At 41.4% G+C, this 16,132-nt stretch overlaps 1 protein-coding gene across 2 annotated transcripts in view; it reads left to right on the top strand.

Moving 5' to 3' along the window:
* The window catches only part of MYOM1 (myomesin 1), an 82,183-nt gene that overhangs the window by 42,873 nt on the left and 23,178 nt on the right, over positions 1–16,132 (top strand). For both annotated transcript variants that reach the window (XM_051774668.1, XM_051774664.1), the window contains 7 exons: positions 364–560; positions 1,305–1,431; positions 2,082–2,266; positions 3,284–3,398; positions 8,233–8,389; positions 9,283–9,389; positions 9,500–9,544. In XM_051774668.1, the coding sequence (XP_051630628.1) occupies positions 364–560; positions 1,305–1,431; positions 2,082–2,266; positions 3,284–3,398; positions 8,233–8,389; positions 9,283–9,389; positions 9,500–9,544 (933 nt within the window). The remainder of the gene's footprint in view (positions 1–363; positions 561–1,304; positions 1,432–2,081; positions 2,267–3,283; positions 3,399–8,232; positions 8,390–9,282; positions 9,390–9,499; positions 9,545–16,132) is intronic.

The following is a 16,132-nucleotide window of genomic DNA, read 5'->3' on the forward strand; positions in this document are numbered from 1 at the left end:
CTCCAAATTTTTTTACTTTTCCTGTAATGATAGTTTCCATTCCTCATTTTTCACAATATTAAAGTGAGTCCTGATCACTTGCATCAGAGCTGCAATTGCAACACATTCTTTCACTATGCATCAGCTTACTTCACAAGCAGGGGATCCTGAATAGTCATTCCTATGCAGTTTGGACTTCTGCATTTGGGTTGTGGAAGCTTTTATCCTGCATTTCTTATTCCAGCTCCAGAAACTTACCTTGAGCGCATAAATATTGTCCTACTTAGGAAACGCAGGGTGGGAGCCACCTGAATACGGTAAGTGAAAGCCAGTCTGACAATTGAAGTATTACTTCCTAATTATGTGTTATTTACATTGAAACAGCTGCTCCATCTCAACCTTATGACATCGTGGTACTTGAGAGTGTTCGTGACTCAATGGTATTGGGATGGAAAGAACCTAAAGTCACTGGTGGAACTGAAATTACTGGCTACTATGTGAACTATTGTGAAGTGGTTGATGGAGTTCCTGGAAAGTGGAAGGAGGCCAACATTAAGGCTATTACTGAGAGAGCATACAGGGTAAGAGATTACCTTCTGTTATTGCTGGGGGTACAGACAGTATTTCCAAAACAAATCTCAAAGACACGTTGGGTTGAATTCTGATTCAATGTACAGATAGCTGTTCAGAGGGTTTTAAATCCATGATGATAAATTTATTTAGCTCTGTTAAACTTCCCTGCAAAATTGTACACTTACCTATTAGTCTAGCACCAACTGTTGTGTGTAAATTCACTGACATAGTCTGGTTTGTAAGTCAGGCCCTCACAAGAAATGGCATTCCTACTGGGTTTGGTGGACATACCCCAGTGATTGCTGGTGCTGGAACCAGCCCTGTGCCAGCTGCATTTTGTGATCAGTTCTTGACCCAATTTAGAGACAGTGCTAGCTACAAACTTGTTGAGCTGCTTTAGAAATGAAAAGCAATGCCAGGACAGAGTTTCACCCCACTATGAGGACAACTCTTGTCTTAAGTGATCTTGTTCTGTACCACGAGGCACACTAAGATGATTGTTGAGTAATACCCTGTTTCCTCCCTGAATATTAAAGTGTCTATCAATGGGAAAAGAGGGTTACAATTTGAATGTGCTAAGACCACTCAAATATGCTTGTCAAAAAAGACAAATTATCATCTTAAGCTATCCATAATGCTTCCAATCTTCAGGCACACTTAAAAGCATGCTCATGCATTCAATAATTGCTATTGTGACTTTCTGCTAAAGATTCAATACAAAGTTAATAAGTACCATCTTATTGATCCTGCAGATAGAAAACCTGAAGGAAAACATGGTGTACCAGTTCCAGGTGGCTGCTGCTAACCTGGCTGGGGTTGGAACACCCTCCAAACCCAGCAAGCCCTTCAAATGTGAAGAGTGGACCATTGCTGTACCTGGTAGGATCCTGAGTGGGACACAGCCCAAGGGTGCTCTCTGATCTAAGTCCTCAATGCAGTCAGTTTGCAAAGGAGCCAATGGGGCCCTGAAGTTCATGCCCAGGCTTGAATCTCCATCACTTTGATTTAGTACCTTTACAGTGATGCATTACGTAATTCCTTTTATCAGTAGCATTTTGCAAGCAGCCTGTATTTTTTTATCTTTCCTTCTTGTTCCTCTACTGTGTCTGCCACTTTGCTTTCTAGTTTAAATAGTAGACATAAATACCTGCCTAAGGTACAAGGCAGAGAAGAATGAGGTCTTGTAACCCCTGTGTAAATGTATCACTTCAAGGCCAGATCCCTTTACACAAGCAGGACATTGGTTTAATAATTAACTTATTTCCCAGAGTTTGAAGGTTATTTGTCAATTTTGTAAGTTCATGAATATTTGATCAAGATACCAGTCTCAGCCAATCAGATTGATTTTTGGACCAGTCTTTTTAATTGGCACAGGTTGCATTTACATCAGGTCTAGATATGATACAGAGGAGCTGCACGTTATGTCAGTTCTGGGTACACCATGTGTGTCTGGTTTTGATCTCTGAAGTCTTATGCATTAGTCCCTTTCAAATTTATTTTGATACCACAACTCCAACTTTACCTTTCAGGGCCACCCCATGATGTCAAATGCACAGAAGTTAGGAAGGACTCTCTGGTTTTACTGTGGAAGGAACCGGTTTATACCGGCCGTAGTCCCATAGTTGGTTATTATGTTGATATGAAGGAAACTGAAGCAAAGGAGGAACGCTGGAGAAGTGTCAATAAGAAGCCACTTCAAAAGAAATACTTGAAGGTAAATAGCCAAAGGTTCAAATATTGGTATAACAGTATAACCTTGAGGAAGTCAGTCTTCAGTAGCATCATCCTGTGCTGATCATGGTTCCACTAAATGGAATACTTAGTAAGTTATATTGGGCCAATAATACACACATGTAACAGCTGTATAGACAGACAAGATGGTAACTCTGAACACAAACTGATATGACAAGCCTAAAAATAAAAGAAAGCACTGCTAAAACCAAATAACATCCTTGTAACACAGGAGGCATCCGTAGCATTTGCTGGCTCAAAGGGTATCACTATACAAAACCAGATGCTTTGATAATGTGGCAAGTGATTCTTTCTAATACAAAGTACCCTCTCTTCACATTTCACAACAAGTTAAACTCAAGCTTTTTGCACTATTATGCTACATAATTTTGTGGAATGGCTTTTAAATAAGGGAACATCAGTATCTCAGTTCTAGAGATACATCTGAAGTAGGTTTGCTATTTGTATGCTTTTCAGAGTATTTGAAAGACAACTCGCTTTAAAACATGATCCTTTCATGTATATTTTAAAGTAGTATTCACAGGTGTTATAGTGTCAGTATAATTCCTCAAGTCACAACAACTAAATCTGTACAATTAAATGCCCTCCTGTTTCTAAATAGGTGTGGCTGACACTTATTACCCTGATAATTTCATTTTTAAAAGTCAGCATTTATCTGCAGTAAAAGACTGTGATGTTTCAGAGGTCAATGTACAAGAGTTGAAAACACCCTGTTCCAAAACCAATGTTCCTTTTGCAAAAAAGTCAATGACAGTAATGACGCTGTCTGAATGTTACCTGTGCACACAGGGAAGGAGCAAGTCATACAGATTAGTCATGTCACTCTGGAATTGAAGAAAAAAAAAGAGAGAGCTGGAAAATCAATGAAACAAAACAAGAAAGGAAATATAATTGTCAAGTATCCAGACTGATCTTTATAAGCATGAAATTAAAATCAGTCTTTTGCAACCCATTGTGTGTGTATATTTGGTTCCTCCAGATTGATGGCCTAACACAAGGTGTGAGTTACGTGTTTCGCGTGCGGGCAACAAACCAGGCTGGTGTTGGGAAACCATCAGATGTCACGGATGCTGTTTTAGCTGAAACACGACCAGGTTTGTTAGAAATACTTCCTCTTTTTCATCATATTTACACAGGTTCCTGTTTGTGTGATGTGTTCACCCACAAGCTACATGCCAACAGCCTCACCTCTCTCAAGTCAAGCTTTTTTACAAAGCAAGATATGAGTTGAGGGTTAGTTTCTTGTGTGGTATATTTTAAGGTCAGAACTGATTTTCTTACCGTAACTACAGGCTCAGGAATATAAAGATACAATAAAGTGTTAAGATTTGCATGTGTCTATAGATAAATAAGCAGAGGACCCACTAAAATCAGTTCAACCAAACAATAAACCACAGATGTAGATTTTGCCCTTCCTATATTAAACTCATTGTTTATACTTTATCATTCTCCTTTTTGTGTGTAATGTCCCTCAGGAAAGGGTAAAAAAAATTATTTTTTTCCCTTGGTCTTTAAAATAAAGGCTTTAAAAGCACAATGAAGTCACTTTGGAGACCACTTTCAGTAGGAATTTAAGTGCAACTGTTTGCTGGAGTCATCCTCAAAGGCTGGCTCCATCATGTCTGTAACTCCAGAAAAAAATGCAGGAACCAGTGCAAAGGCAGAATCTCCATACCTGGAACTTCAGGAAACTGCTGGGTTCCATTTAGCTATACAAGTAACTTAGGTGACTTTGGTCAGAGACAACAACTTTTTTTGTCACTAAGTCCCTAACAGAAAACACAAGTGTGGGCTTGTGGCTTATTCATCTATAGATTTTAGAAGTGCAGAGTTCTATGAGGTGCAAGAACAAATTCCCAGATATTTTAACCAAATCTAGTATAACATTAGTATGATGTAAGAAAGTACAGGAGTACAACCCAACCTGGATGCACTGTACACACTCTTTTCCTCTGACAAGTTCCCTTCCTACACCTGCAGGCTCTCATACTTGATCTCACCTGTGAAGGTTTCTAAGAGCAAGAAGGAGGGCAGGCAGTGGGCAGACAGGACAGGGGCCAGGGACAGCTGGACACGGGGACCATTAATAGCAGTTCATGGGCACAGACAAAGGAGGTGGCTGTCTGAGCAAACCGCTGCCTACTCTGCCTACACAGTAAGGCAGACGGCTGCTCCCACCTGGAGAAATAGGTGGGATTTATTTGGGATGCTATTGACTGTGAGGTGTTGTGAGGCATTGAGCAGACATCATCAGTGATCACCAGATCCTACTCCCACCCCAGATGCCTTGGGAGCATTTCCCTGAGATCCTTTCCCTGTTTCTGAACCCCAGACCCATTTTCACATCTTCTGTTCGCACAGCAGCACTAGCCCAGCCCTCCTAGATGCCTGGTCCTTATGGCCACGGCAGCAAAAATTCTAGCAAGCATTGAGTTAGCTCTCAGCGAGGCTGTAAGTCAAAAAATCTGAATAAGGAGGTCTGAAGCAGGGGGTGTAAAAGAACTGGAACACTCCAAGTGGGGAGACTGGGGTGACTGCTAGTGAGGCTGGGAAGAAGGTACTAGAATAAGCAGATGGTCAGTTGAAAATGTGTAAGATTGGGATACAAGGACGATAAAAAGGGCAAGTGTGTGAGTAAGAAGGGTTTGGAACAGGATCTTTGAAAAATACAAGAGTCATAATTTCAGATCTATAAGGCTGCTGAAGTGTGAGGGCTATTTCCATTACCTGCAAATGGAGTAAGGCAAAACTTAGAAACTTATTCTTGAAAACAGCTTATATACAGCAACCACTTCTAAAAAGAGAATGAAACCACTATTAGTACTAAATTTTTGGCTTTATTAATCCATTTTCATTGAGAATTAATATCTACGTGTCCTACTTTTGATAGAAAGTTGTGATGATAACAACCTTCAAGTGCACTAAATAAAGGATTGGCCACGCCATTACAATTAAAAAAATATGAACATAAACTCTTCTGAAGATGACCATCGTGACCAAAAAAAAATTGTACATAGTTTTCAGTGTTCACTCAGGTGAGGTGCATGTCCACCTGGCAATATGAACTTGAGCAGAACATTTCGTTTACAGATCTCACCATTAGAGAAGGGAGGTTCATAAGTATAACATCTGAGAGATCACCGGAAAATCAGGATTTGGCCCAGTGAAATCTCAGGGAAGCTAAAAATGGTTTACTTGTACAAATCTACTTGACCCATATTTTGAGCTGAGATCTGCTGGTACAGCATCCACCAAACTAAGCTTCTCAGAAGTATTAAGAAAGGACAAAAAGCTTATTAAAAACAATTATTTCAGAAAGCAGTCTCTTGGGAAGGGTTCCACCTTTCTCATTCAAACCACACTAATTTCAAGAACAATCATACCATTTCTTTAAAATTACCACAAGTCTTTTGGTGTTGCCCAATGAATGATGCCTTTATTAACATCTTGGATGGAGACAAAACATTGTCAAATCTCTCTAGACAATTCCTGCTGGAATTCTACTTTTGGCAAATGTGTAGAATCAGAAGACAACTGAGCTTTCCAATCAAAGAATGTAAGCAAACAATATCCTGAATGAAAATACTTGCTTTCATACAAAGGCTACCAGTTGTCTTTATCCAATGAAATGCGTAAATATACTGGTACGATACTTTGCATCCACCTTCTTCTCTTTGGAAACCACATTTAATTTTTGTAGTTATCTTCTAAAATTAAATGAAAAAACACAACCACATAAACAAATACCAATCCAGGATACTTTTGAGCCGTAACTTTGTCTTTTGACAAAAGCACTTCAGCATGTGTGGTTCTCACAGGAAGCAAGGGAAATCCAAGAGTAGACTGCAACTCTTCCCCATTGCCACCCTTAGTTCTTGCGTATCTTGGTACAAAGCAAAATTAGATTCTCACCCTGCATCAGTCACTTGAGAAGTGATTGAACCTCAGAAACTAATGAAACCCTGTCCCATTCAACTTTTCTGACTATCCATATTCAAAATTATGCCACTAACTTTAGTGTTTTAAAGATGTCTGCTTTATGTTCATGTTAATTTGTTCCTGTCGATGCAATAAAAAAACCTCAGATAAATGAAGTTTTGATATGACATCTAAGTATTTTATTTCTTATTATAACTTTAAGAGAAGCTCTGGATGATATGTTGAAACCAACAAGCTATCTAGAGGAGGGAAATTAAGACTACTAGTACTATGGCAGCTTGTTCAGCTCCACTTTGCAGGATAGGTGGAGAGAGGTGTCCAAATCCAGTCAGTAATTTAGACAGAATTTTTTTTTAATCATATAAATATTAGAGGTAAATTCCATCATCACTTCTGGAAATAAATGCTACGCACTGTTATTGTAATGAGAATACTTTAAAACAAATATAAAAGATTCTGCTATTCAAATGAACCTTATGGCTGTAATTCTTTGTATATCACATAAAATGCCATCAAAAGATTCATATGCTAATGGATAATGATCTGCAGGAAAGTAAACACTAATGAAATTTCAAGTGATGAATTTTGCATATAATAAATTAAATTATAAAAAAATTGCAAATATGCTGCTGCCTAATAAAATATTTGTAGACCTTAGACTTCATTTATCACATATTGGTACTTAATGTGCTTCACTACTGCAAGGGCTGGTTATCAACAGCATCAAAATGGGAATATTAATCTCATCTTCCATTAAACACGTTTGGCAAATTATAAGACTAAGAAAGCTGCATGTACACCAATTCTCATTACAGGAGCTGCTCGCAGTGCTGGAAAAGATGTGTATAGCCTTAGGATGATGAAACACAGAAATCTCCTTGTATGCTTGAGGGTCATTAAGAAATAAAGCATTTAATCTCAGTGTCAAGAATAAGGCTCTTGCCTTTAAGGTACAATACTTTGTGGAGAAACTGTGTCATTGGCATTCTGGGCAGCCCAGAATTGTCTTAGCCCAAGTAATAGGACATGAGTGCCCTATTCAGATGCAAGATCCAGCTCAGAGCTGTTCAGAAAAGGAGGTTGGATGTTCTCCAGCACCTCTCAGTGCACACACTCTCCCTGACATTCTCAGACAAGTTGTTGAAATGAACGTTAACGCCACAGATGATGAGCTCGCCCAGTTACCCAAATCCCAGATGAAATTCCCTCAGCTTCACTGGGGTGAGAGTGAGCAGGATAGAGATGCCTTCAGGTTTCTGACACGGGATTCACCCCCAGCGCCTTTTAAAGAACAAACTGGGTCACCATATCCAGCTCAAGAACCGTAGGTACTGGCAAAACAGGGTGGCTGACTTAAGCAGCTAATTGCAAATATTCACTCCCTTTGTGGGCCCAGGATTAATGGTGCAGACGGTGGCAGGTCTGGATGCCAAGCACAGTAATTAAACCAACCTCCTGGAGTGAAGCCAGTGTCACTGAAAATGTGCCTCAGTCGCACAAGTGTGCACTGCGGGGGCGACTCAACTGCTTCCTCTTCTACCTCCTGCACCTCTTCAAACGCCCACATTTGCACACGTTTTTCCCTTTACTGCTCTTAGCTTATTAGAGAATAGGAAATTCATGCTGCATAATGAAAGATCTAACTACCCCCTAGTATGGAAAATATTTCTATTTAATATTTCACACATTTAGTGGATTTAGAGGCTTGGGTTTTTTCCTCCAGTTTTTTTCATAGCAAATATCATAACTCTCATGTGTGCTTAGATGCTTAGACTTGCTCAAATAAATCAGTTGATTTATAATGGGTTTTAATCTGTGGACTAGAAAAAAACCCGTTCTTGTGAATCAAGGACCAACGAGTGCAGCAATTTATGTGCCAGCTGAGAAAATGGCAAGGATCTGCTTAATCTACCCTATGAATGATATCTATATATATCTATATTGCTGGTTTGTCTGAGAAACTGGAATTGCCTTGTTCATCTCTTTAAGGAACCAAGGAAATTGTGGTTGATGTAGATGACAATGGAGTAATTTCCTTGAACTTCGAATGTGATCAGATGTCTCCAGACTCTAAGTTTGTTTGGTCCAAGAATTATGAACCAATTGAGGATGACTCTCGGCTGAACATCGATACCAAAGGCGGAAAGTAAGAACTCCCAAGGGAAGCCACAGTCTCATGTTTGAGAGATCTAGACAGTCACAGAAATCCATCCTTTTGATGTATGACCTCACTAAGAGCTAAACCCGCCTCTTACTTGGAGGCTACTTCCTGAGTATGCTGTTCTCCAGCAAGTCCATATGCAGACTGTTTGGAAATTGTAGATCACACAGAATGAGCCAGACCTCCTCTTTGGGGAATTTAGTTATGTTTAGGCATGGGGAGAGAAAATTTGTGCTCTGTCATCTTATAACCTGTCAGTCAAGGCAGATTATTATTATTATTATTATTATTATTATTATTGCTATTGCTATTATTTTAAATCTCCAAATAATAAAATTATCTGACTGCTTGCAAAATGCTTTTGCCATGTAACACAGCTGTAATCTTTGGAGCTGCTGCAGTAAGCAGGGCTTTCTTCTGATGGCATCACCATGGCCCACTTAAGCAATTTACATAATGATCTCCAAGCCCATTCTGTTTCTTCAGGCTTCTCACAGAGGAAGGCATGGCGAATGCACAGGTTCAGCCCCTGAAGGGCCCGTGTGCTCTTCTAGTGATGTAAAAGCCATACTGAAAGAAAAGGGGACTCACCATAATTACAGTGTTGCATATGGAAATTGAATCGACCTGTAGTTACAGTATCCTTCTAGGGTCATCAAAGACTTGACAGCATTCTCTTTTTTTGGTACTATATCCATTTGTACCACACATGTTAGGACCTACCCTGGTTTATAGTCGCCTGAGCTGTGCATTTGCCTGTTCAGTCAGAGCAAAAGCTAATACAAGACTATTTTTGTCTTGTGTTTTAGACATAAAGGAAGGGTTTGGTTCGGATTGATCTCACCTTTTTATCAAAATGCTTTTTTTTCCCCCTAAAGGTCAAAAGCTTCCTTTAAGGATCTTGGAGAAGATGATTTGGGAATTTACTCTTGTATTGTTACAGACACTGATGGAGTTTCATCAAGTTACACAATTGATGAGGAAGGTAGACACAATGCCTATTGGGCATGCCTGGTTTGCTTTCACACCTATTTTTTGCTGCTTCTGTGTTTCTTGGATCCAGACTTTATATTATTTCTTTTATGTCTTTTGCAGAAATGAAACGCCTGCTTGCTCTGAGCCACGAACGCCAATTCCCAAGTGAGTACATCCCATGTCTGTAGGGGAGAGTGGGATATCACAAACTGATGTAATTGAAGATGTCCCTGTATATTGCAGGGAGGCGTTGGACTAGATGACCTTTAAAAGTCCCTTCCAACCCAAACCAATCTATGATTCTATGATCACAAAGCTCATGCCACCATCAAGTAGGGAGATCATTACAGTAATTTCAAGTGAAAATGGTTTTGAATTGAAAAATCTGAGATTCCTTTATTTTTTTCTCTTTCTTTCAGTACATTTGTGTATCACTGGTGTTCTTCCCAATCAGTTGCAGGCTACTGATCTAGGCATACAATAACTCTATATAACAGCTGGAAAATAAGTATCATGTTGGCTTTGTTTCTTCTGCAGAACAGACTTTTATACTTACTCAGCATACCCAACCTGATTTGAAAACCAGAATTTGAAAAATTATCTAGCTTCTCTCCAACTGAAGTTAGCATAAGTTAAATTTAAGATTAACAAAGCAGGCAAGTGTAGTAAATTCAGCTGTAATGATCTATACATACAGAATTTCCCTGCCGAAATTCATTCCCTCCCTCTTTCTGTAGCATTTGGCAATATGGACATTCTTCCTGCAACTTTAGATGGTATTTTTATCAATTCCACAGACCTCCCATACCTTTAGGATATCCTGGTAGTAGCAAAACTCAGTTATTTTCATTGGAGTGGGACTTTTAAAAATGGGGAAAAAGTAATATTGGATTGTATAATGAATTCTATTGCACACAATGAGATGAGACCTAAACCTCATTTAATCTTCTCCCGCTACATTCTCTTTTTCTCTGTTCAGGACCCTGAAACTCTTGTTTTAACATCTTCAGATTTGTGTATGCACTGCTGACACCTCTCCCAACTCAGCCCACACCGCACCTCTCAGCTCAGTCCAAACTTGGCTGCAGAAATGGCCTTTTTGTCCACATCATCTCTCTTTCTCATTTCCTTCTGTATCTTTTTCATATCAGCTCTACTCTTCTCAACATACTATATCACCTTTTGACAGCTTAATGATAGCCTAAACATCCTTTGGTTTACTCCTGCTCCTCCCAATTTTTTCCTCCTAATTATATTTTGACACTGAAAGTTAGTCGTCACAAAACCTTACTGCTGCAGCACGACCTCACTTTCCCTGACCCTTCCCTTCTGAGGGCTCTTCCATGCTTTGTGTTCACAACTAATGCCACAAAATAAGCTCCTCAGATCATGTCATCTCTTTTGTGCTGTATTAGGTAACAGCACACTTCTAGTTGTGCGTGAGCTTCCAGAACGCACAGGCAAAAAGGGAGTTCACTGCAGAAAGTATCCTTAAGGAGGAAACTGTCTTACTTGCTTTGCCCACTCCAGGCCATGTGGGCACTTAAAATAAATACATATATATATTACAAATAGGGGTTGATATTCAGCTGACTATGCCTATGAGGTTAGAAAAATAATAATGAGCTTCTCTGGATCAACATGAAATCTTAGTCATATCTTCAGATAATCTGCTTGAGGATTATCCAAATTCTTAAAAACCAAAATTAGTTGCTAGGCACTTCTGATTCAACATGAGCTCTTGCATGTTGCCTTGTTTGTACTTCTGAACAGCAATTAATGGTAACTTCTGCTTAGAAACACCTGCAGCCAGTAACTCCATTGTTTCAATAATGCAACCTTACAGAACACAGCTATGTTTGGGTGCAATAGTGCATTGGTGCTAGGTAGAAATAAATTTTTCTAACTCTGCAATTGAGTAACTGCCCAAGGGCCCCCTGTCAAGTGCTGGCAGTAATTTGTGATGCTATAGAAATAGGATGTAAAACCTTGTAAGCATGATGGCTGGAAAATGACTAAAGTAGCTGCCATTTGGTGCTTATGGAAATATTCTAAAATAAGACTTTTGCTTGTGGCAGACTGTAATGCAGGTTTGTCCAGTTCTTTTGGGCTGAGGACCAAACAGCCTTTCCACTCCAAAAAGAATCTTTTTGCATCCTTTCAGCCCTTTATTTAACAGCTTCTGAGATACTTTCCTCTCTTCCATGTTAGACTAAGATATTCTTAGTTAATTACAGGCAAGCCAAGTGGGGGTTTAAAATTGCTGTAGAGCTGACAGTGAGACAAAAGCAGTGCAGCCTGATGTCTATTCACACTCCCACTTGCTTCCTGTGCATTTCAGTCACTTTGTTTTGAGAAATTATGCAAGCCCTGAGATTCCTTCTGTTCCTTACATACAAAGGGATAAACTGGGTGAGGAAAGCTCACGCAGACCATTCGCACAGCTGGGGCACACTCCTGTGGGGTTGTCTTTGCCCCGCTCCCTCATGATAATGCTGCCCCTCCAGGCTCTCCCCTCTCTGGTTAAGCCTGTGTTGTTTTTGTAATTGTCTTTGTTTCCCTATGACTGTTGTCTCACCTCCCAGAAGCCTTATTTTCACCAGAGACAGACCCTGTGCAACTTAGGCACCAAAAGCATACATGCAGGTGTGGGAAGGAGAAGCGATGAGCATGGGAAAGAAGGAGGCGAGGGGTCCTCACTCCATAAGTTTGTTTGGCATTGGGGTGGGATGACAGTTGTGCTCCAGAAGGCACTTCAGTCATTTAGGACAGTGCAAATATAAAGATGAGAGAAATTAGACACTACTTCAGTCCCAGTCCTCTCCTACTGTAACCGAGTCTTTGCATGCATGGTGCTAAAGAAACCACCCTGCCCTGAGATTCCTGTGGAAGGAGGTGTGTCTTTACACTATGACCAAACTATATCATCACATATTTAGCAACGTGTTTGTACACTGTCCTCAGCTGTTCCCTGCTACACCCTGGTACTGCAGACTTTACACTGCTGAGAAAGCAGAGATTGGGGGAAGAGTTCACACACAGCATACGTATTCCCAAGAGTATGACTTGTCTTGAGAATCTGAGCATCCACTGAGACAGATAAAGCAACGGGAGCCAATAAAATGAGCAATATGCCCCAATATCAGAGTCTAAATGCTCATGCTTAATGTTACCGACTATGGTATCCTAAAGAAAAGTTAAAGTGAAAGCAAGTTGAGGACTGTTACTAACAAGAACAAGGAAATATTAAAAAAAAAAAGAGACTAATATTACCTATGGTATAGTACATGATTTTTACGGGGTTTTTCCCCTGTTAACACAATGAATTGGTTTATATGTGGGCGATTTCCATTATTCATAGGAAAACAAAATGTACTGGGAAGACTAAGGGTGTACTGTGATACTTGGTGATCCTGGAGATGGAGGTTCCACACAGCAAAGGGTCAGAGTGCTTGCAGAAGTCTCCCAACCTGCAGCTCAGCTGACTTTCTGATCTGGCTTTGTGCTTTGGGGCTGTTTCCTTTTTCCTCTGAGTCACTTCACTGTCTTACAGTAATATTGTTAGGCAACTCATTAAACATGGGTCTGCACCATACAGAACTCATATCATGCTGCACAGATACTTGCTGTTTAACTTTGAAATAGCCTTGTATTAGAATGGAGCATAACTCAAATGCTGAACACTTTTGGTTTGTACAGACCTTGTGATTGAAGGATCAGAAGATTAAATCTTATCTGTCATCCTATAACAGACATATGTGGGTGGAGAGGCATTCTGTCTATATGAAAAGCCATCATAAGCTAGTTACCTTGCATACAGTATCCAAGTGTCCTAGTTAGGACAGCTGAGATCAGTTCATCATGGTGGGTGTAACCCAAAACTGTATTCTATAGCCTTCCATGTCATTTCCCAGAAACTAGACTATTGTTGTCAATAGACTATTCGCACCCTCTGCCCATAGAGCATGGTGGGTGTAACCCAAAACTGTATTCTATAGCCTTCCATGTCATTTCCCAGAAACTAGACTATTGTTGTCAATAGACTATTCGCACCCTCTACCCATAGAGCCTGACTCCTCAGGCTATAAACTAGGTGTTAAGAGGCCTGTGAGATAGAAGGATGTTTCTGTCCTCACACCCTTTGTGAACTCCCCGCCCTGAGGGGAGTACCAAGCATTCCTGCCTGAACTGGAGGATATATAATCTTGGAGTTTTGGAACATTTTTTTGAACCCACTCGTGGGATCCAGAGGACGGCTGCATCTCATCGCTCTCAACCAGACTTAGACCACCACTGGATTGCGATCACCAGTTCTGGCCAGACTGCAGCAGCTCTCCCACCAGCAGGTTCTTCCCCTCTCCCTTTACTTTGGACTCAAACAGGGCCCAAGGAACACCACTTTGTTCAGGCCCCAGGGTACTGGGTTATACATTTGGGTTTTTGTGGGTTGAGACCAATTGTTTGTTTGTATTATTGTACTTACTGTATTATTTTAATAAATTGTTATTCTGACTTATAATCTCTCCTTTGAGTTGGGTTCATTCCCCCTGCTGGTTAACTTTTAAACCAGCACATTTTGGCGCCCAAACGTCGGGCAGAGAGAGAGAAGTCAGAATCACAATTTCATTTGAAGCATTTGTCTATTTGAATATAGAAACTCCCTGATCACCATGTTGTTTGATGCACTCACACGGATGTTGTATTTGAGCCTGTTCATATTTCCACAGATGGCGTATTATTTGCCTGTTTTGATGCTCTCTTTAAGACCAGGGAGAGGGATCCAAATTGTTTTATTAATATATTATGTTTATGTCATTCTAACATCAGAAGCAATGAGTTTCATTGTAAATGTGTATTCAGTCCTGTTTGCCTGTCCTGGTTTGGGTTGCTACCTCTGGGGCCTCATTAAAAATCGTACCCAGCTTTTTGGGGGAACAGGGGTGGATGGTTTCCAGCCTCCCACCTCCTTCTTCCCCTTCAGACCTGCTAAAACAGTTTTTGAAAATATTGAGTTCCCTTTTGATGTTAAGGACAGCATAATGTTATTGTTAGTGTTGCTCTGTCTGCTCTGTACTGTGTACACCATGTTTAGGGTCAGAAAAGTGCCTTTTAGGGAGGTTGGTTGGACACCTGCCCTGGGAGCAGATAATGCTGAATGGCACGGGAAGTGGGAGGCCATCAGCCAGTATTTGGAAAAGTTTTCTCCTCCAATGACCTGGAAATTCACCCCTGAACAACTGCAGGATCCTGTTAGCATGATAAGACTGGTGAAGGAAAAATGCTCTGGCAGCTCCAGAGATGGTCAGCTCACAGCAACCTGCTGGGCCCTGGCCACTGCCTACCGGGCACTGCTTGACATGATACAGCACTGTCAGGGCGAGGAGAGAAGGACCAAATCCGCAGACACCACGTCCACCCAAACCACAGCTGAGTCAGAGGGAGAAAGAAATGAACCAACCAGCACCGTGTCCACACAAACCATCGAGGAGCCAGAAGAACAAGCAAAACCAATAGCAGTCGCCCCTGTCCAGAAAAGGAAATCAAAGACTAAATCAGTTCGCATAGCAAATGATGACGAAGAGGCGGGACCTTCACATCCACCGGAGGAGACAGAGCCAGAAATAATCACTCGGTCCCTATCCCTGGGTGAGCTACGTGAGCTCCGGAGAGAGTTCACACGACAGGCGAACGAGTCCATTCTGACCTGGCTGCTCCGAATCTGGGATGCCGCAGCTAACGATACGATCCTAGATGGGAGTGAAGCCAGACAGCTGGGATCCCTGTCTCGAGATGTAGTCATTGATCAGGGGATTGGAAGGAGGCAGGAAACTCTCAGCCTCTGGCGGCGACTGTTGTCCAGTGTGAGGGAGAGATACCTTTGCAAGGAGGACCTCCACGTACAGCAAGGACAGTGGAACACGATGGAACAAGGTATCCGGTGCTTAAGGGAGTTAGCTGTACTGGAGATAATCTTTTCAGAGGATGAAAGATTCCCTAAGAGTCCAGATGGCGTACAGTGCACCTCCCAAATGTGGTTAAAGTTTGCACGACTCGGGCCAGAAATGTATTCCCGCTACTTAGCAACGCTGCAATGGAGGGAGGGAGAGGACAAGGTGGGAGCATTGGTTAGCAAACTCAGGATTTATGAAGACACTGTCACCGCCCCATTACGAGCCCACGTCTCATCTGTGGAAACCAAACTGGCTGAACACGTCCGAAACCTGGAAGAGAAAATTGAAGAGGGACACCAGAAGCTAAGAGAAGAGATTAAGGAAGGGATTTTCCATATCTCGCCAGGACGAACAAGAGTCTCTGCTATCAGGAGCCAGCGTCCCCCAGCTAAGGAGAGAAGGTACACTCCACGTGGCGATCTATGGTTTTACCTCCGTGAGCATGGAGAAGATATGAGGAAGTGGGATGGGAAACCCACCTCTTCCTTAGCAGCCCGGGTACGTGAACTGAAAAGAGGAACAAATACCATAAAGAACTCTTCAAGGGTAAACGTTGCTCCAGTCTCTCGTGGGCAAGACTCCAGACGGTACAGGAATGATGATACGTCTGATCCTCTTGAAGGGACCTCCAGGTCATACCCACAAGAAGAGCACAATGAGTACCATGACCAGGACTAGGGGTGCCCTGCCTCTAGCCAGGTAGAGGAGAGGGACAATCGAGTCTATTGGACTGTGTGGATTCGGTGGCCTGGCACATCAGAGCCACAAAGATATAAGGCTTTAGTGGACACTGGCGCACAAT

The sequence above is a fragment of the Manacus candei genome, unplaced genomic scaffold (assembly GCF_025592945.1).
Source record: "Manacus candei isolate 608988 ecotype Guabito, Panama unplaced genomic scaffold, ASM2559294v1 h1tg000008l, whole genome shotgun sequence".
Classification (NCBI taxonomy): Eukaryota; Metazoa; Chordata; class Aves; order Passeriformes; family Pipridae; genus Manacus; species Manacus candei.